Source organism: Pomacea canaliculata, linkage group LG6 (genome assembly GCF_003073045.1).
Source record: "Pomacea canaliculata isolate SZHN2017 linkage group LG6, ASM307304v1, whole genome shotgun sequence".
In the NCBI taxonomy this organism is placed as follows: Eukaryota; Metazoa; Mollusca; class Gastropoda; order Architaenioglossa; family Ampullariidae; genus Pomacea; species Pomacea canaliculata.
In genome coordinates this window covers 20,388,444-20,410,997 of record NC_037595.1, presented here as the reverse complement: position 1 = coordinate 20,410,997, position 22,554 = coordinate 20,388,444, and the positions used below count along the sequence as shown (strand labels likewise).

The 22,554-nt window shown below is 36.4% G+C and overlaps 3 protein-coding genes across 4 annotated transcripts; 2 read left to right on the top strand and 1 right to left on the bottom strand.

Annotated features, from left to right (window-relative positions):
• Positions 1-825: 825 nt before the first annotated feature.
• Positions 826-13,502, top strand: LOC112567205. Of its 2 annotated transcripts, none has more exons than XM_025243810.1 (11): positions 826-975; positions 1,286-1,398; positions 2,211-2,354; positions 3,229-3,420; positions 4,419-4,562; positions 4,910-5,089; positions 5,661-5,792; positions 7,488-7,688; positions 8,506-8,667; positions 10,001-10,150; positions 10,544-13,502. In XM_025243810.1, exons 1-11 carry the CDS (start codon positions 968-970, stop codon positions 11,140-11,142), a joined length of 2,025 nt encoding a protein of 674 aa, XP_025099595.1. In that variant the 5' UTR covers positions 826-967; the 3' UTR covers positions 11,143-13,502. The 2 variants fall into 2 exon arrangements, with proteins under 2 accessions (XP_025099595.1, XP_025099596.1); XM_025243811.1 differs by having other exon boundaries at positions 845-1,012.
• Positions 13,503-14,031: 529 nt separating this feature from the next.
• On the top strand, positions 14,032-19,528 carry LOC112567361. The gene is made up of 5 exons (XM_025244059.1): positions 14,032-14,092; positions 16,394-16,531; positions 17,417-17,557; positions 17,853-17,993; positions 18,637-19,528. The coding sequence occupies exons 1-5, from the start codon at positions 14,080-14,082 to the stop codon at positions 19,161-19,163; spliced, it is 960 nt and encodes a 319-aa protein (XP_025099844.1). The 5' UTR covers positions 14,032-14,079; the 3' UTR covers positions 19,164-19,528.
• Positions 19,529-20,721: 1,193 nt separating this feature from the next.
• On the bottom strand, positions 20,722-22,322 carry LOC112566853 (gastrula zinc finger protein xLCGF3.1-like). The gene has a single exon (XM_025243252.1). The coding sequence runs from the start codon at positions 22,276-22,278 to the stop codon at positions 21,325-21,327; it is 954 nt and encodes a 317-aa protein (XP_025099037.1). The 5' UTR covers positions 22,279-22,322; the 3' UTR covers positions 20,722-21,324.
• Positions 22,323-22,554: the final 232 nt, after the last annotated feature.

Below are 22,554 nucleotides of genomic sequence, written 5' to 3'. Positions count from 1 at the left end.
GGCCCACGAGGGAGGTCACGGTGCTCCGTACGTATTCGTTGGTCTTGTGTTCGCGGTACGAGATGCGGAGCAGCTTTCTCAAGCACTTGTTCTCAATTCCGCACCTGGAATTATTGTAATATCATCACAATTTGTTGTACTAGCTTATCACTCCCAGCTTTACTTACAGTGCAGTAGGGCTGTTCACTTATAGCTTTGTGTGAAAATTTGCAGCAGAACCTGTTTCTTCCTTTAGACCACAAACCCTTATTACCGCTTAGAACTGAGTCTGGTAAGATGCTCTAACGAAAAGGTTCTAAACTACTAGTCCTCTTAAAGAAACACAGAGGCAGAGAGTGAGATGTTTATGTGTCATTTTTAGCATGAAAACTTTAGAGATAGGAACAACATAGTTTTTAAAAGTCCATCTTAGGAACTATAGTAGTTTAAAAGTTTTTCGCTTTTGTCAAAGGTCGTAAGAAACAAAATATCACTTAAGTGATGCTTTAGTTATCTGGTAAAAAAATCTTAAATTAATTCTAAAGTTCAGTTGGGTAAACATTTTAATTAAGATTAAGATTGAATATCCTATGTAGATAAGCGTGGTCTTTCTGAAAAAACACTATCGATTTTTCACAAAAATCTGTACGCTGCATTGTCTGCCCTTGCTGTTACAGTCAACTATTATAAAGAAAGTGTTATATAACCTTATCGCTGTTGGCATTCACCCAGAAGGGACAGAAAAAAAGGTATAATGCCAGTCTAACGTACTTGTGGTGATATGAGTCATTTAGTGCATTAGCACCTAGCATGAGCAAACCTGTTTACTGGAACACCAAGGGCAGGCAATAAAGTTTAAAGATTTCTGAAAAATCGCCAGCGTTTTAATTTTTTCACAAGGACCGCCACTATCCACATAGGATATTCAAATGATCTCTTTTTCGACGTGCATGCCTGTCACTCATGTGATTGTATGTGTATATAAGCCATGGGCAGGTACGTGTTGAAGGCTTTCCGAGCAGATTTGAAAGACGTGAGTGTGTTACACCAGCATTACACTTAGAAGTGCGCACTCGCATATAATTATACACTTGTACAGGCTTTCAATGGCTTGGTGCAGCACTTTGTTCATTTTTTTAAAATTCATTGTTCATTTGTTTTTAAAGATGGAGGTATCATTCTGGTAGACAAGAATGACAGTGAGAAATAAATAAAGACGACACCAGTAATAATGATGAGACTTTCTTAAGTAGAAGATGTGATTACTAACATCATGGTTACAGATTGTAATGATTTTTTTCCGTAGGATACCTAAAGTACCAGATATGGCCACATCTCCTGCAAGTCAGACAAATGGCATGGAATCTGGTGGTGCAGCACCATTTCATGACATATTTACGAAGACCTCTGATGCCACAGGTTTGTAAAAAGAAATTAATGTAGCCAGGATAAGGTATAAAGTGTAACATTTTTTTAGTCAGAGCCTTATTTCTTTACATTCATGAAAGCACATATCTCTTTTCTCATTCCCTACTCTTTGTATCAGGAAACAATATAATGCACTTAGTCTACATTAACCTTTAGATATATTTGTCTAACTCAGGGATGCACAACCTACGGCCCGCGGGCCATATCCGGCCCGCGACGCGGTGCCATCCGGCCCGCCAAACTTCTGCCCACAGTGCAGGAAATCGACATGTTAGTAATAGTAAAAGACCTTAAAAAAAACGAAAAAAAAAAGGAAGAAGAAGTATTTATCCCCACGTAGGGGCGTCTCTCAATCTTTTTTTCGATGGACGAACATTTCGATTCAGTGCTCCGATTTGGTGTCTCTACGATGAGGCCGGACATTCAGAAGTTGGTTTCGGGAAAACAACTTCAAATATCCCACTAATTACTACATAATTAATGGTAAGTACAACTTGTTTCTAATAAAAAATGGTATCTGCTCTATTTTTTTTTTCCTTTTTGTATTTTTGCGGTGAAGTGGCCCGCGACACGGTTGTCCGAAGTGGATATGGCCCGCAGGCCGAAAAAGGTTGGGCATCACTGGTCTAACTAATTTGTATAACAGATCCCCACCAGAAATAATGTGATGATGGTTATATCTAATTAACGAATAATGTGAATCAAATGTCAAAGCGCATCGAAAGCTCTGAATATAATTATAACAGTCTGTGACACATGGAGTGCTTTTTTGGTATCAATGTGCGTGTATTTGTCTGTTTCAGAGACCGAAAAGTTACCTGAATCATTTAGCATACTCCTGGGTATTAAAGAAAGGCCGGGAAAGATCGAAAAGTATCAGCTGAAGCGGCACAAAAGGATTAAAAGAGCAAAATGTTACGGCAGTGTTCTTGCCTACCCTTGTGGAAGTATGTACAAAATACGTTTTCCTGACAATATGTTGTTTAATTGACATCAGAGGTATTTACACAGGTGTAATATATACAAAAGTGTGCGATCAGATAACATGTGTCACAATTGTGTAATGATGATAAGATTAATGTTATTTACCTACTATGGCACTTTCAGATGTTTCCTGTTTTAGAACTGGTTCGATGTTAAGTGAGAAATAACAAAGATATTATCAATACTGTTATCACTGCACACGATCTTAGTTTTGGAAAAACTTAGATACAATGAAAATTTTACTCGTGTTTAATCATAAAAGAGACAAAATAGACATCTGTAGTTTGTAATTCAACCTCAGCATTACAAATATTTTATTGTTTTCCTGGCCAATTATTATTGAAAAATTTCCATGCTTGAAAAGATCCTATGTAATAATGTTAAAAAGTAGTATCTCACTACGAAACCTATTCAAAATAAATGGGACTATGCTGCAGCTTTGTTTTTCAGATTGATATTATATATATTATATTATGCTTTGGTGATTATAAGATTATTTTTACCAAATGCTTCGTATACCTTCAACAAAATCAGGAGTATTTGATGTAGCAGGTAGCATAAAATACAACGTGCTTCAGAAATCAATTTTTTACATTAATGGAAGAAGTGGATTTAGCATTGAACAGAAAAGAGAGATTACTTTTCCTGCAGAGGAGATAAAAAATCGTGGCATAGACATACCAAAATAACAAAACGTGATGATAGTCGCCAATGCTTCTGGAAAGATAAATATGAGGAGAGTGTGACTACTTTTGAATGGTACTTACAGAGAAGAGTTTCTATGATTGTAAAAGCCACAGTATTGAAATTTACGTTTGGAAAAATGTTTGTTTCCAGTGTTTGTGGTGGCAGCCGGAGCTGTTGCACTTTGGGAAGGGGGAGTGACCCTTTTTGTTCTAGGGAGCGGATTGCTACTCTTTGGAATTGGAAGACTGCTCACTGCTAGGGCATCATTTGCTGAGTGCAGAATAGAAATACAAAGAAAAGGAGTCCTGCAGACAGAATGGAAGACATTTTTCCAGCGCATTGGTAATAGATTTTTTTAGCATTCTATTGTATACATATCGTCACGGATAACTAGGTATCCTTGTTCCTTGGTTCCCCTTTACGTTTTTTGTGTTTTTATGCACCATCGGTTTGGTTATTTATCCTTCTGTTGTTTATATGTAATTGTTTGTTTGTTCTCCTGCTCCCTGTGTGCTGTCCATGTCTCGTTCCTGTTCTTAAGCGCTGAAAGCATACTCCTTACGAGTGTATGTGCAATAAAATAATGCATTTATTATTGTTTTTTGATGCTTAGCTAGTGTGAGGTTTACATTTTCTTAAGCAAGGTGAGTTGTTATGAAGTACGTCGTTCATTAGAGGTCAGTACTTCGTCAGAAGAGGGTTGTTTATTTTACATTCTCTCCTAAGCCTCTGGATAGGCTAAATGACAATTTACTTTTCACCCAAAGGAGATGCCTGTAGATTTGTCTTTAGATGAACTGCAGAACTTAAAAAAGACAATACAAGTTTAGCGTTATACAAATAAACACCCAAAAGAAATTTAAAAAAGCAAAACTATTATGTTATGATGATTTTTGTAAGCCTTGTCTTCATCCAGAACACTTAAGACAGGAGTGTACCTTAGGAGCTAGAGGAGTTCGTTTTTAAAAGTTACTGATTAAAATAAAACATCTTTTTAATTTTACTCAACATGATTACATTTTAGTTTTACCGTAATCTGCTCTTACAGCTTTGACGTGAAAATTCTACGATTAAAAAACTTTCTATAAATTCTACAAAATATACTATGACACTAAGAAAACAAATAAATTGACTGATGTAAAGCCTTTCATACGATGTTGACAAAATAATCGATTGAGAAAATTGTCACATATATATCACTCAGCTCTAAAGGGACTTTTGGGGGTTTTTTCCTGGATTTTTTTACATGGCATAAAATAAAATCCGTTCTTTGGTTAATCATTACAATAAATTATTCTTTAATGAAGAGATACGGGAAGCCCACTGTGTTATCATTTCAGTTGCGGCGATTTTTCGAGAACTTCCAGAAGAAAGTTCGCAGATTAAAGGAAAGCTACGTAAAGTGGCAGTGGATCTTAACCATCAACAAAAAAATGTTGAAATTTGTAACCTGACTGGAAGTGTTATTGCAACGATTGGAGGAAGTAAGTAAATGGGTATCGGAAGTTAATTCATCAAACAGAGATGTTATTGCTAAATCACTCGGCTATGATAAAACTACTTGTTCTTTAGAGAAAGGACTGCAAATGGCTACAAATGTGGTAGCAACATTACAACTGGAGCTACAGCATTACAGGAAACCGCTCATGCATACCCATTGAAAAAAATCCCTCGTTCAGAGTACTTGCAGTGTCAGGGTCTCGGATTTATTGCCATATTTTTATGTGGATCAATCAAATTGCTGCTAATCTATTTTATCGTACGTATTCGATGATGATGATGATGATGATGATGATGATGATGATGATGATGATTATTCTTATTATTACAGTAATTGCTGCAGTTGCTGCAGTCGCTGCAGGCCAGACTTATGGAGTGGCTTTACCTGTTGTTGCTGCTGCAATGATTGTATGTGAAGTCGGAGCACTGGTCTTTGCTACAGCGTCTATTGCTCAACTCCGATCTAAAGCATCTTTGGCGGATGGAATTGTTCAAATATGCAATTTTACTGGTTTGCAGCAAAATACACGAAAATTGCAATTAATATATCACATCTTGAACTCAATGTACACAATTTTTCAAATCGTTACATTGCATCTCGCAAAAAATGTAATAAAGGAGACCAAACTCTCTCTTAGAACATGAAATATTTTAGTTGTATTTAGATGGCATCAAAAGAAAAACATGTATTTACTTAAGTTTTACACAAAAGCGCACACAAACGCATATAGATAACTGCACAGTAAGCGTTAGCTATAAGAAGAGATTTTTAACATTAGATACACATATGCTACGTATTAAAAAATATATAGGAAGACATCGAGAAGTAAAATTCATTCCAAACATGCGATGAAACAACTTACGTATTTCTGTTCATATAAAAAACAGAACATTTTTCCTTAAAGAGGCAATGTGATGATGCTGATGTTTGTTGAAAATTTATTATCTTTGAACTATTGAAAGTTCACGTTTATTATGCAAAACACTCTTCTGTAGACTGAAATAATTTAACAATGCATTGCTAATAGTATGAAGGCTGTAAAAGTTAAGAGCAGTTCATGATAAGGATGAAATAATTTCAGAAATGGAAAGACTTCATGAACTGACTGCGAAAAAGGAGGATATTGGAATCAATGTGCTATGTCTTCACAAACATTACAAGGATGCCAGGAGAACCGAACTGGCTGGCAGTGCTTTTGAATTCATTGCAGGATGTAAGTAAAAGAGATAAAAGGAAACTTTGTTTTGTAAATAAAAACACTGTATTTTTTTAGATTGACATCAAACGGTCTAAAAAGCGTTACTGGAATACAGTGCATGAAGAATTGAAATCAATTCACGTTGTAAGAAATAAAACACAACTAAATGTTTCCATATCAATACTTAAGAAACATTTCTCTCAGTTTATAGACAAACTAGCTTTCTATGATTTTGGTTTACTGTAATTTACCAGATTGAAACAACATCTTGACAAAGTCGTTTTAGACGGTTCCCAGTCACTTAATCCCCAGACACTTCATCCCCGACACTTAATCCCTGACACTTAATCCCCAAGACTTTTAATCCCTAAGCACTTCATCCCCAGACACTTAATCCCTAAACTAAATCCTTAACTATAAAAATTATGAAGGCAGCGAAAAATTTAATTGAAATTCAAATAATTCAAATTCAAATCATGCTATTAACTTCAACGTCATTTGAACATCAACAACATTAGTTAAAGTTCATATAAGTTAGTAAATTTAATGTTCTTCAACAATATGATATGAAAATTAGTCTTGAGTGTTCGCGAGGTAATTGCTGTTAATCAATATGAAAGGTAAGCTAATGATCGGAGGTACAGAAGACGATCCATTGACTCATATCTCTCTACAATGTTGCCAGGAGTAAATGTGTGGGGATGACGTATTCTAATTCAATGCTTTGACAGAAGCATTACATAATGCTTTATAAAGGATTAAATGCCTGGGGATTAAGTGTCGGGGATGAAGTGTCGGGGATTAAGTGTCGGGGATGAAGTGTCTGGGGATTAAAAGTCTAGGGGATTAAGTGTCGGGGATGAAGTGTCGGGGATGAAGTGTCTGGGGATTAAAAGTCTAGGGGATTAAGTGTCGGGGATGAAGTGTCGGGGATGAAGTGTCTGGGGATTAAGTGACCGGACACCGTTTTAGACATAAGACTGAGCTTGTAAATGGGTATTAACATGGGTTGCAGTAATGTTCTTTAGAATATTGTCAGAAATTAAATTAAAATACTAATTCTTTAATCAACCTATTTTACAGGGAATGTTACAACAATAATATCAATACATATAATAATAATTTTGTGCATTCAAATGTGTTCGAGGATCCCGTGGGATACCAGGAGACAAAAAAAAAATAATTAGAACTAAATTTAAACATTTTATGGATAATTTAAATGATAGTTTACTACATAGAAAAAACTAACATTAGCCAACCACATACAATTGTAAATAAAAAATTGTAACATGAGAACAAATCTTAAACAGTATAACTCTGGGTGGTGTCCAGACACTTCATCCCCAGACTCTTCATCCCCAACGCTTCATCCTTAAAATGAAATTTTAACTATAAAAATTATGAATCACAATAAGTTTTACAATTAAAATACTTTAACTAATGTTGTAGAGGTTCAAATGACGTTGAAGTTAATAGCATGATTTAAATATTATTAATGTATTTCAATACTTATTTTAATTGTAAAACTTATTGTGATGTTTATATGAAGATAATTATTTGAATTTCAGTTAAATTTTTCGCCGGCTTCATAATTTTTATAGTTAAAATTTCATTTTAAGGATGAAGCGTTGGGGATGAAGTGTCTGGGGATTAAGTGTCTGGGGATTAAGTGACTGGGAACCACTCTGGGTATTTTATTTTGTTGCCCAGTTGTTATAGTGGTATCCGGAGCTGTTGCAATATGGACTCGTGGACTAGGAACAATTCTGTTTGGTGCTGGGCTGATTGTGTTTGGGGCTGCTGTAGCTTTGGCTGCTGGAGCATCTTTCAGTGCGGGCATCTTTGGGAGACGCAAAAAAGTACAGTTATTAAAGGATTGGAAAGTATGGAGAAAACTGATCTATCAAATGGGTAAGCAGTTAAATTTAAACTTATTTTTTCACAAAGAGTGAGTAGACTTGTGCGTTCCCTTCAGGGTAATGATCACGATGTACAATGTCCATGGTCTGGGTTTTGATGTTTCCTTGCACACAACAGGGAAGAAAACAAAAATAATAAACTAAATCATTTTATACACAATATGCGTGTTTGATATAAATATCTGAGCACCTTTTGGATATGCCTATGTCTATTTAAGTGACCAGAAAATATAATTGTTGAGCGTCATGCTGAAGTGAGCATCTTCGCTTCTTGTGAGCAAGTCTTGAACTTCCTCGGACAGACAATAAAGTTTCATTTGATTTATTACCGATATCAATTTTGACTAAATGAAGCCGATAATGCCATCTGCAAAAGAAAACTAATATTGGTCCAATTATTTGTGAAATATAAATGGATTTGCGTCTTTGTTAGCCGAAGCGAGAACATCATTTTTGAAAATCATTCATAGTTACCCATTTAAAAGCTATGGGTTCAATTTCAGTTCTGCTACTTTCTATTTTTAATATATTTAATATTTCGCAAAAATCCACCTGTCGGTAGTTCTCTATTTTAAAAGATACGTGTTTTCAATTTTTAATCAAAACATTTTTATATAAAATGCCTGTTGAAAAAAACAATGTATCTTTTACAACCTATCTCTTTTTTTATTTTTTGGTTTATTTATTTTTGAATATAGGAGTAGCAAGAGAATACGATTTCAAAATATAAAGGAAAATTTAGTTGATAAAGTCATGTTCTATGTCTATAACTCTACGAATCGGAATAATGCTCCTCATTTCTGTTTCAGAAATGACCAAATTACGTGACGTGGAACAGAAATCACAGGATTTGGCCAGAAAACTTGAAGAAGTTGCAAGTGAACTTGACAGATTGAAGAGTGCTTGCGAAACGGCCGAAAAGGTCAAAATGGCCGAAAAGGTCGAGGAAAGCAAGTCATTGCTTGAAGATAGTATGTTGCATGATTTCTGTATAATGATTCTATTTAATCATCGTGGACAGTTTTTGTAAGCTTTATAATAATTAATACTAACCAATTTTGAACAGTTGTGCGTCAGATTTGCGGTTTTTGTAAGATTTTAATATCAAGCAAAGATAAATGCATGTCTTTTACACGTGTTCTTTCCTTCCACAAAAGACAAAACACTTGTACATGGTGTTCCCGTTTTTTTACATTTAGGTCTTTCAAGATATAGTACTCTGATTTTGACTATTTTCTTCTTTTCTTTGTTTACAATCCTGAACAATCGCATGCACTTACAAATACCTTCACAAGGTAGACATTGATATCTTTCCCCTTTCTATAAGCAAATTCCTGTTAAATACGAACGTTTGTGACAAATATAAATTACCATACTATTCACTTCATTCGCTCACACAAGTTCTTTGTCCTGTGGATGATCGTAAAAGGCTACTTTCCGTGCTCTCAGTACAAAGGAGTAATCTCTGTGTACTTAAACATAACAGGTAATCCTTTAGTGAATCACTGCACATAGCAGGTTATTCTCCGGATGATCCTAGAGAGGATTGAATTAATGAATTAACTTCCTCCAGAAAGCACATGTCTTGTCCACGCTTATATTGAGGTACACACAGCTTTCCTGTGCAAACTAGAGCGGTACAGACTTGGTGTTTTGGGTGCGAAGAGTCTAGTCAAACCCCCAGGTGATTCTTGAAAACTCATTTTTCTATATTATCTCTATAAAACCGCTGCACTCCCTCAGTCAACGACTCGTACTCTCACTTCTTACAGAGTCTAGCCATGGCAGTTGTCTTGTCAAGACTGTGACTCTTGAGCTCACCTCTCTAAAGCTCGGAGATGACCTCCCTTAACTCATACTAATCTGAACATGAACCCAGTTTTTTTGTTTCTCCATACATCTAGTACACACACACACACACTTGCATACTGGTAACTAAGATCAAGAACTATTGTACTTCTGACCGTAAACATGTTGCGGTTTTTTCTTTTGCAAGTGTTGTGGAATTAATCCCTTAATTTGATTTATTTATTTTTGAAAATGTGAGTAAATACCGAGTATATTTTCAGAATGCGCGAATACGACCAAAACTTAAGTTGCTAAGGCAATACATGCCTTTTGTCTATGGCTAAACGTAAGGGAGATAAGAATATATTAAAACAAAAGTTGATTTTCTGAATAACTGCTTACAATATTTTACCGTGTTATTGTTGATGACATTATTGTATCTTTACAAACTGTGAAAAATCTGTAATATTGTGTTAACTTAAACTTCGTGAATTTGAAAAGTGGTCATTATTTCAGGGGTAAAGAAGGCCATGTTAAATGACATGGAACAAAAATCAAGGGACATGGTCAGCAAACTTGAAGAAGCTGCAAAGAAGATTGACAGCTGGAAAGGTACTTGCGATAAGGTCAAAACTGCTGGAAAAGGCTTTTCGTTTTTGGGATCTGGTACGTAAAATGATTTATATCTAAATCAATCCTCACGCAAACGTTTTGTAACAAATATTGTTAAGACCTTTTTACTTTACAGAGTTCTAGAATAAACACTTTTGAAAAAGTCACAGTTAAAAATTGTCTGACATATATATATCATAGATTGATTTCAATTTTCACTTGAGAACCATAAATCAAACAGCGTGAACGTGTTCTTTCATTTAATAAAATTTAGCATAATCAGGCATTCTTTTTATTTAAGTCTTAATGATTTTGTAGCACTGTTACATCAATTCAGCCCCTTGTGTACTTTATAAAAGTCATTCCCTCTCTTGTAACATTTATCTTTGTGTATTCAGTTGATATTTTTTGGTAAACATTTGACAGTTTTTGCGTGGCTTCGCTCAGTTGTTGCAGTAGCTGGTGTCGTCGGTACAGTGGTTACTGGTGGTGCGCTCCCACTTGCTGCTGCTGCTGCTGTCGGTGCGATGGCATACAAAGCCGGAGAAGTCCTCAGCAGCGGAGCAGATGTAGCTCAGAATACCGTAGAGCAAACATTCCTTGAATGTCTGCTGGAGGAGTGGAACGGATTATCCAAAATCCTTAGTCGCGAAATGGAAGTTCTGCGCAGTAAGGCCAAAGACTTAAACTCGGAGCTGGAAACAAATTTAACCGATGCTTTCCAGAGTATTGCATCGACAGTTTTCAATATTAAGGCTGTATTGACAGGAGAAAATTCAGGGGAGGTAACAAGCCACAAGGATACCGACAAACCAACAACATCTGCAGGTTTGAGAGAAGTAGTTGCCTCTCAAGTCAGTCAGATTTCTATTGATTTTCGCAACTTTGTGAAATCAATGGCTGAGATTAGCTACGATAGAAAGTCTCAGTTTGCAATGATGCTTCGTAGGCTTGCTCGTGATCTTCAGATTCTTTCTCCTTTGATGATCAGAGTTAACGAAGAGCTTTATTCTCGTACCTTAAAAAAATTAAATATTGTTCAGTAAGTCCGCGATTTTTCTAACTCTTTAAAATTGCTTGCACATTTGAAACATCTCTTAAAGTAGATGTCTTTAGAAACTAATGAAAAGAAGCAAAAGTAGCTGCATAACAGCTATAAATTCTGTTTTGCTGATAAAACTGTCTTTTTTAAACTTGAGTCACACTCAGATAAGTACTTTTACAAGTAAGACTGTCAGCAAATGTATAAAATGTATATTACACTTCTTTGCTCTTACCACACGTGCATCTCACACAATCCAACCCTTATGGCTCACATAGCTATATACCTTATAGCTATATATCTTACTTAATATTTATATTAATATATCCACCTTACATCCACCGCTAAACGTTTCCTTATTATAGTGACAAGCAAATGCAAAGCAACTACTGTAATTCTAATTTATGAACATTGTTGCTTATCTTATTGCTAAAAGTATGTATATAACCTTTATTTACTCTTATATCAGTTAATCGAATATATATTGCTATATTTTTCTACGTTTAATTGTTTGTAAAGGTAACACTGTGTAAAAGTATTTATTATAAGATTAATTCATTGTACAGTATTTTTGTAGGTTTTGCTAAAAGCTCTTTAGAGACTAGCATCATCGTATCAAATGACTTTATGTCTCCCTTTAATCAGGAAATGTGATATTAAAACGAGATGACAAATCCTACTCTTTAAAAACTCAGTTGGTTGACGATTTTAGAACATCCTGGAAGCATTTTAAGTATTTATTGCTGTTTTTGACATTTCTTAAAGACAACTTTTTATAGTATTTTTGTAAACTTATTTTTCCAGTTAACGTTTACGTGCTTGTAAAGAATGTGCCCTACAATATTAACTTATTAACTAATCAAAATTATTTTCTTTATCATTTAAGTCTTGTATTGCTTATTTAACCTTAGCTACTTCAGCAAACATGAATTTAGTTTTTCAATTGTCTAAATTCTAAACGGTTTCCACCTATTCTAAAACATTTGTTGTCAGATGAGGAAATTTTAATCAGATTTCTAATGTGAAGTAGTTAAAATTTCCTGTAGGCGTAAGGTTCATTGGTCTTTAAAGATAAATGAGACTAGCAAAAGTATTATCAAATTAGTCTTCTACTTTCTATTTTCCAACACAGCGAATGCAAAGTTCTAATGTGGGCATTCTTCTTCATTGTACACAAAAGACAAAAGCAGAGAAATGTTAACAATTTGCAGCGAAATGCTGGCAACATCAAAGAGACAAAATCTTGCAGAGCTTAATGATTCTCTTGACATCGTATTTTTAAAATAGTAATTTATTTCCATTGTTTTATAATTGTGTCTATGTGTGTATTTATGTACACAAGTTTCTGCTTATTGAGTGTACTATATAAGTATATTATTAACTAAATCCTTTTTTTCGTTTAATATGCAGACTTTTTTATATTCAAATTTGAAGGATACTGTAACAGCTTTTTATTTTATATATAATGGCTAGTTTATATATATTTTTGTATTTGGTGTTTTTGCATGACAGGATGTAACAACAAACAAAAAAGCTTACACAGTCTACTTTAAATCTAAATATTCTCCCTAACATTCTTCTTTAAATAAATACTATTTTTCATGCACTATCATGGAGGTGATATGAAGGCAGTAACGGCAAGCGAGCGAACAGACGTTTTAATAACACCAGAAAGACTGGCTGACTACTGCTATTACTACTACTACTACTAATAATAACAACAACAGCACTTTGACAAAAGCGACACCATGTAGGTTAGTAGACTTCACAACACAATGTCACCATAGAAAAACTCCATTTGTTGTACAGAAACTAAACAAGTAAGACAACGGTGTTACGCAGATCAACATTTCAGGTCTTACACAGTAAAGGGGAGGGGAAGAAAGATTTATCTGATCACTTTAAGTTTTAGGGCACCTGGATTCCAATTCTTTCTCTAGATGTTTTGTTAGAAAAGGCACAGACAGGCACACAAAGCACCGGCGACACTGTTGAAACAAAAGATGGCGGTAAGTGCCTCTTTCGTCTCTATTCTGACCGGACTACAGACTACAACCACCCGCCTCTCCCAAAGTGATGTCCATTAAGGACGACCAATTCGGGAACAGATGCTAAACACAATTGATCCTATCCCCACACATACACACGCACAAACCTTAAAATGCTGAGAATGAATTGTTCCAGAGTAGACTAGACCATTTTCTGTCAATGTGTGTGCGTGTGTGTTCCCCGCGCGCGCGTCCACCTCTGCGCGTGTGTATTGTATATAATTAATCTCTGCTTCTAATGTCCCTCAGGTTGCTTCTTGTCGCTACTTCAGCTGTTAGTTTTTTTTTAACTTTCGGTCTACTGTCAATTGAATTAAAACTTTCGGCGTAGTTAGAAGGTGAAACTTTTGTGCTTTTGATGAAAGGATATGATCAACTGACAGAATGGTTAGGCTCAGAGCTTTCCAGTGAAGAACGCTGAAAATAAACAGCAAAAGCTAATATGCTGTGGACCAACGTCCCCCTACCACAGATAATCCAGTGGATTGGCTTAGTTAAATATTATTGCCGAAGACGATGAGGTTTGGATACACAATGCTGGCGCAATCCGAGATGTCACACACAACACATGCAGGACAACACACACAATACACAGCACAACACACGCAACACACAGCAAAACACACACAATACACACAATACACACACAGCACAACTTACACAGCACCACACACACAGAGCACAACACACCACACAACACACTCAGCCCAGCATGGCACAAACACCGTGGTTTACTAAGAAAGATCAAGTACACTGAACAGGGCAAGAGATTTGTAAAGAACTTCTTGAAGTTGATACGCATGCGCACTGCTGTGTGAACTATTTGTTTAAAGCACTTCGAGATACCAGCAGCCTGCTTTGAATCGTCAGTCGCAGAGAGAAGATCGCCAGCAATGCCACAACTAAGTAAGTATTGTTACACGGCAAATGTAGATATTTATTCTGTATTTGTGTGTAATGTTACACAAAAGGAATTTGACATACATATTGTACGTTTCAGACAGATCCTATGGAAAAGCCAGATGGAGCGTGGTCGGCTTCGGTCACATTTTCTCTCATAACTCTTCTCCCAAACCAACCAGCGGTTAGGTGGCGCAACGGTTAGCGCCTGTCACCAATACAGTGAAGGTTGGCTGCCCAGAGTTCATTTCTCGTCTCGGGCACGCTGTTCTTTCTCTGCACGTGGCATCTGTTTACAGGGCTGACTGCTTGTCGTAATATAGCCTCAGTTGCTGGCACGGCGTAAAACACCAATTTCCCACCCCCTCCCCAACTAACTCGACCCACCTGCCCAACTTATTCTCTCTCTCAGTTCAGGTTATTGACTGGATTGCAGTGCTGGTTCGTTCAGATGCGTGAGGTGCCTCTGTGTCTGTATTTTTTTCTTGATCGTAAAAATTTCTCGAGCATCTTCCTGTGTCATGGCACTGCAACACAAAGGAAGATGGCGGCAACATGAGTGTCACAAACTCACGCAACACGGCGGGTAAGGAGCATCCTACCCATGATCTCATGCGAGTGATGGTAGGAGTCCAGAAGGAGATGTCATACTTTCTCGTTCTCGACGTAAGACAATTACATGTAAAATAATAGTTACAAAAAACTAGATTGTTTAAGTATGATATCAATGACATGAATAAATACCAGTATCAACTAATCTTAGAAAAGCTAAATTTTACTTCTTTGAATGAGTTCCTGCCAGTGATGTATTTTGAGACTGTGAGGTGCTTTTCTTCTTCTTGTACAAATACTGAGGTAGATTTTATTTATCTATATTAACTACAATAATCATATGTACACTGCAATTGTATAAATTATGTATATTAGCAAAAGCATTTTCAAAGACTAGCACCAAACTGATCTCCGTGCAAAAATATAAAAGAATGGCATGTCTCAAGCTCATTAGTAATTTAATAGGAATAGAATTCACTTACCATAATTTAGCTTTGACAGTGTTTCAGTGTCCTGATAACAGAAGTTAGTGCACGATATGCAAATTTCCGTCGGCATTCCGAGTTTGCTAGGTGATAGCAATGATAGTCTTGCCACTGCAAACATGCCGGGCTGCACTGACCTTTTAGGACATATGTTCATGCACTCTAAGCAGCTGGAATCCCTCAGACCCTATTGAATGTGGTACAAAATATTCCGGAACCAGAAACTGACTAACTTTGAGTTTGATCAACTGAGCCTTCGCCCACTTTCAAACGAAATACATGATTACCTGACGTTTTTCGGCTGTTGAAGGGAAGTAATCACTAGTCAAACAACTCTTGAAAGTTTGAGTACTTGCCTCCCTTATGTATTGATTCATTTACACAGAGCGCTGTATTCTAATAATAATAATGCAAAATTTATAAAGCATGAGTGTGCATCCAGCACCGACAGTAATACTGGTGTTAGTAATATACGTGTGCTAAAATGGAACATTGAAGGTGTGATGAGTAGTCAACTAGTGAAGCAGACTTCGTTCAGTAAAATTATAAACGCATTTAATATTGTGTGTAACAGGGACAGTCCTACAGCTTGGCACAGAACTCGAATGCTTCTGTTTGCTCAATTTTTTGCCCAGGCTTCAAGTTATTCTGTGCATGGCAATAAACCCAATGATGGTGTGCTGGTTATGGTAAAGAATAGACAACATCTTACACTGTTTATAGTATCTGCATCCATTCATACCTTCATCCATTCCTTCACGTTCTATTCTTCTACCTCATCTTTATGTCTTTCATTATGCCTATACATACCGCACTGTCCACTGGCTGTTATCTTTCATTTATCATTATTGGTCTGCGCAGAGAGTGCCATCTGTGTTATTCGTATTGCTGCGGGTTATAAGTTCTCATTATTATTATTATTATTATTATTATTATTATTATTATTATTATTATTATTATTATTATTATTATTATTATTATTACTGCTACTCTTTTTCTGCAATACTTATACCAACATCAAAACATTTGAACAAAGCTTAGATGTGTATACAAACAGCTCTGAACAACGTTAATCCATCGGCGTTTCTTGAATTTATCATTAGAATTTCCCTAATGAGTAAAAATTAATTCTGATTTTTCCTGTTTTCTCGACAAATCCAGGTTTTGTTAAGAGAAAAAAATTAATATAATATGTCTCGTGCCTCTTCGTGATGAAATTACATTGTAATTCCAGAAATTCCCGATGTATCGTATCGATAATATTTTTCAGACCGGACTCATTCATTTAAAAAGGAGGCTTTCGAAATTATAAGTAAGCTGAGATACGCTGCAAAACGTCGTTCTCGTCTTTTAGAGAAATGTCAGAGGTGCATCACCTGGGGACATTATCTTACAGTAGCTGGAGGAGGTAAGTAGATATAGCTCTTTATCAGTAACTTTCATAGTAATTTCATCACTAAAATGTCGCTTTTAAATTACGTTTTTACTTTTGATGTTTGATTTGCTTTGCTTAAAATGTGTAATGTGACTAATGTTGATCGTGAAGTCAGGGAAGAGATTATCCAAACACCAAACCTTCGGATAACTAATTGTAACTAAGCACTTTATTTTCAAATAAATATTGCATTTAGATGAAGTAATTGCTAATGTCATCTTATATGACTCTTAAGCATCACTTTCATCAGCTAGCTGTATATTAAGATATCATCTTGGCTGAAAATTCGAATTTGGCTGCTTGTCTCATCCTTAGCCTCACATTTTGCAACACAAACGAAATACTTGATGGGGCGTATGGATTGATTGGACCATGACTGCAACAGTTCTTTTCCTATACAATCATTCATTTTTTTGTTGAAAAAAGTAATTCAGAATCGTGTCATGTCATCAGTATAGTCATAATATCTGTTATTTTATTTTATTTTACTAGTTCTACCAAAGAGGATACCAAGAGCGACCACTGTTACATGAGAGCTTGAAGCCAGGCCACGCCCCTTTTAGACGAGTGTACGTCACTAAGTGCGAGCGTGCCGTGCTTTTGCTTTGACGATCGTGTACTGGAAACACACACACTCACACACAAAATCAAATGCTTTCATACTTTTCGAACACTGATACTAAAAAATTCAACTTTGCCGATACTGGTCCAAGGTGGGCGTGGCAGCGGCTACATCCGGGTCAGCGCGTCTTCACTTTCCTACCTGTGTTCGCTCTTGGTATCCTTTGTGGCTCTACTGACACACGCACGCACCTAAACACTGTGTGAGAGAGAGAAATTAATGTCAATCTTTCTCAGCTGTTGTAGTGTTGGCGATTGTTTCCCCATTATCTACTTTGTGGCATGCCATTGCCGGGCTGATGTTGGTAGGAACAGGAAGAGTGCTCACTGATTTCGGCAAGAGTAAGGGGTGCACTGTGAAAGAACAAATGGAAGAAGGTATGTGTTAATATAATTCATGATATGATATTGACCCATGTCTCCTTAAGAAAGGTTCTGTGAAAACTCACTCTTGTAGAATTTATTTCCTTATTCTGCTAATTTTTAATTCCGCTTTTTAGGTCATTTTAAAAAAAATATATTGCTCTTTACAAGAGCATCATCATCATCACGAAAAACTTCCATCATTTCTGTCATGGTGATCTTTCATTAGTATGTCGGAATACAACCGATAATTGTGTTTTAAAACAGATGCTAATGAAATGGAGTTTATGGAAAATGATTTTTTTTTCAGATAATAACAGATTAGAGAAACTGACGAGAAAAGGTCGGGAGATGAGTTCGAGGCTTTGTGAAGCTGCGGAAATTGTTAACCAGCTAAATAGGGATCAAAAAAAGAAAACGATTACAACTTGGGCTTCGGTCGTTGGCGGAGGTAAGAAGTACTAATAGGATCCACAGAGTATGGATGACTTTTTTATTATTGCTGCTGCTGCTGCTGCTGCTGCTGCTGCTGCTGCTGCTGCTGCTGATGATGATGATGATGATGATGATGATGATGATGATGATGGATGACGATGGATGATGGATGGATGGATGATGATGATAAAAGAAAACAATTAACAACTGCCGTTTGCTTTTATTGAAAATTCACACGATTTTTTACAGACGCAAATATACACAGACTCAAAATGCGTTTACAATACGCATATTAACATACCAAAGCATTTTTATCTTAGAAAAAACAGCCGTACATATAAGACTAAATCCATTAGTATACCGATTACTAATTATTTTTGTATTTATTTATTCTTGAACAATTTCTTAACATAAGAAGACGATGTTAAATGATGAATTGCAAAAAAGAACGAAGTAATAGTACTAGAAGGAGCAACTTAAAATACAGCTTTAAAAGTACTGGACATGTAAAAGTATTACTACCTTTAATAGAATTAGTAGTTATGGTAATAGTAAAATAAGAAGGTTGAAGACTTATTTCAATTTGATGATAATAAAATAGCATGTCCCAAAAATAAATCAGTTCCAAACAGTAAGATGGTCTCACGCTTTTGTTACAGTTCTGCCTTCAATTCGTGCTCGTTGGCCTCAGCAACTAGCTGGACTGGCGACAGCTCTTATGATACAATCTCAAGCTAGTGGAACAGTCAGACATTATGAGTCATCAGAGGACATGAATCATTTTGAATACGATATAGCAGGATTACAAAAGGACTGGGATGCATTTGTCGAAGCAGTTGTTTGGGAGTCCCAAAACCTCAGTGGCATACCCGAGATGTATACCTCAGAGTTACGAGGTTATTGTCAGGACTTTTTTCAAGAACTGAAAGCGCTGCTAAGAAGGATGGGTTATTTGCTGATGGAAGAGACATCCAGCATGGAAGATCCATTTTCCCAGAATATTAGTACTATATCTCTTAATGCAGCTCATGGGCTGGAGCTGGTGGCTAGTCTTATACAAGGCAACCTGTGGGAAGCTTCGCAAGGCTTGCGAGATTTGGCTGAAAGCGCCGACAGCATTGTTAACGAGCTCAACAATGCAAGAGACCTTTTTGATATGTGTCTAAGAAAATACAGTTGTACCTAATCATAATAGCTGTTCCTCGCCATAAACTCTTGATTTGTGTAGCTTAAATGTCTCTTTTGCAGCAATTGCTTTGAAACAATACGTGCTTCTGTGTTTCTGTCAAGCATATTTACATCTAATCTGTATATTTTTAATATTTGTAATCCAGATGTCACTATCAACAAAATATGTAAATAGTGTATCAATACAACCACGTTTCCAAAAGATAATGGAGGTTAAATCTTTGTCGCACATCGTATGAGCATCGCCTGTGGACTTAAATTTGTGCTCATGACCAAGGTTGAATTCCTATTTTATTGCTTTAAATGTCTCTGGAGATTGGGAAAAAGATATGACATTATATGGTTTTTTTTATCCGCTTATTTTGTAAATAATTGGTTTGTATGTGTTCTGTGATTGCATGCGATTTCTGTGATATGTATATCTCAATGTTATAACACTCATTATATTGAACATTGTAATGTCGATATTATGTATGTAGCCTTTATTAATGTCATGTCATGCTAGGCCATCTTCTAACCCTTTCCTTTGCTCTGTTCGTCTGTTCACGAAGCACTTCATACTGTCTGATTCTTGATTTCTCTCTGCCACTTTTCTGTTGTTTTTTTTTTTTAATCATTTGTCAGACCGATTGTTTATCCTTCTGTTCTTCGTATGCTGTCCACCTCTCGCTCTTGTCTCAAGCGCTGAGAGAATATTCCTTCTTGAACGTCATGTTGCGCGGTATAACTCACAGGAACATTATTGCTGTTATTTTTACTAAACAACACGCTGACGATGAGTTTCATAGTTGAAATTGTAAAGGTAGTGTCAATGCAGCGCACAGTTATTGGTCCTTAGAGCATAAAATGGAATCAGTGCCAGTGAAGAGTAGATATTTTGCTATGACAAAGTAAACGGCTGTTATTTCAGAAATGCGAGACCTTCCTGACCTGGTGGGTAATGGAGAAAAGCTTTGTGCGTAGCTCATTGAACTCGCAACATTTTTGAACAAACAAAACAGGAATGTGAAAGTGGAGAAATTAGTCGGAAGTGTCTCGGAGGTAGGTTGATGGAAGTAACATTTTATGAGCGGTACGTTGAGGTAACTTGGGATACCTTGCATGTTGTTACTGACAAAGGTACACAGACGATGATAGGTTGTGTTTTGTAGCAGTCTGGACATCTGGTTAACACCAAAAACCATAATTGTGACTGACAGTACTTAGGTAAGGTATTTAGGAGAATGGCTTAAACCTTTTGTGCAGAAAGTGGACCCGCGATACAAAAAGGAAGCAGTTTCTGTGTCTAATAAAACGGTTCCTAACTGTAAAACGCTTGTAAAAGTCAGCACCATGTCCTCCTACCTTCCCTGGCACAGGCGAAAACATTTAAACAAACGCCCACTCGTCTGTCTTCGTATCATGCATAGAATCTTGCTGTCTTAATTAAACAAGAAGTAGAATTCTCAGTGGATATTCAGTTTATTCTTTTATCCTTTTTGTAATTATCATCAACAAGAATCCATCAAGGCAACAATTCAAACAAGTAAACTCACTGATCATTTATTTATTTTAGAGATAGCGTAGCATACAACAAACTAAAGTACAGTGCAGTGTATCTTGGATTTTCAAGACTTTTGAAAAAACATCTTTGACATTGCATACAAAGCAGGGAGAAAATCGGCCAAAAAGGTGCTAAGGTACATGTTGAGTTTTCTTGTGCATTTTTAGGGGTTGGCTGTACACACTGAACACAAAGATACTCATCAATATCAGCACATGTTCTTTGAAAAGACAAGCTGTTTCTCTGGTAGACAAATCACCTCTCTCCTATACCATGGATTAGTATGAAGTATACAAAAATTAGGCTCCGACAAAATGTCCAGAGAAACAATCTGCATTGAGAAAAAGAGGATTTGAATGGTTCTTTCAAATCATTTGATCCTTTTAACGGAAGACATCATGCATGAGAGAGTTTGTCTTAATGTCAGTATGTGTCATTAACAGACAACCTTACATAACACTGCACTGTTTAAAATTTTAAAAAAAACTTTACACACATTGCTCATAAGGTGTCTCACTGATAGCATACCACTTTCACATACACTGCATTAATGAGATTTCACATCCTTGTTAATTATCATGCTGTGTTTAATACTGCCCTCTGCTTGGAACTACCTCTACTCAGATGGTACAGGTGACGTCACATCCCTGTGGGTGCGCATGTGCTTTTTTAACTCAACTGACCGATTACAAAATTTCTTACATACGCTGCACATCATGTGAGTCACCATGTGCTGTTTTAGGGTATCTATTCTTTGGAAAGCTAAAGGACATACGGTACACTGGTGAGGTTTCTCATTACTGTGGGTCACCATGTGTTTTTTCAGGTTATCTAATCTTTTGAAAGCTGAAGGACATACAGTACACTGGTGAGGTTTCTCATCACTGTGAACCAGTATATGCCTTTTCAGGTTCTTTAATCTTTTGAAAGATGAAGGACATGCAGTACACTGGTGAGGCTTCAAAACACTGTGGGTTATCATGTGCTTTTTATGGTCACGAGATGTATCAAAGGCTACATCACAGACAGAACACTGGTGAGGTCTCTCGTTACTGTGGGTCACCATGTGTTCTTTTAGGGCAGCTAATCTTCTGAAAGCTAAAGGACATACAGTACACTGGTGAGGTTTCTCATCACTGTGAGTCACCATGTGCTGTTTTAGGGTATCTAATCTTTTGAAAGCTAAAGGACATACAGTACACTGGTGAGGTTTCTCATCACTGTGAACCACTATGTGCCTTTTCAGGCTCTTTAATCTTTTGAAAGATAAAGGACATACAGTACACTGGTAAGGTTTCTCATCACTGTGAACCACTATGTGCCTTTTCAGGCTATTTAATCTTTTGAAAGATAAAGGACATGCAGTACACTGGTGAGGTTTCAAAACACTGTGAACCACTACATGCTTTTTCAGGCTATCTAATCTTTTGAAAGATAAAGGACATACAGTACACTGGTGAGGCTTCAAAACACTGCGGGTAATCATGTGCTTTTTATGGTCACAAGATGTTTTAAAGGCTACATCACAGACAGGACACTGGTGAGGTCTCTCATTACTGTGGGTAACCATGTGTTTTTTAAGGGTAGCTAATCTTCTGAATACTAAAGGACATACAGTACACTGGTGAGGTTTCAAGTCACTGTGAGTCACCATGTGCTCTTTTAAGTAACATGATCTTGTGAAAGCTACATGACAGACATTACACTTGTGAGGTCTCTCAACACTGTGTTGAGATCTCTTATTACTGTTAGTTTCCTTGTGCTCTTTTAAAGTATCTATTCTTGCTAACACAACGCTACATGGAGTACAACTGTAAGCATTAAAATAAGAGTGCATCATCATTTC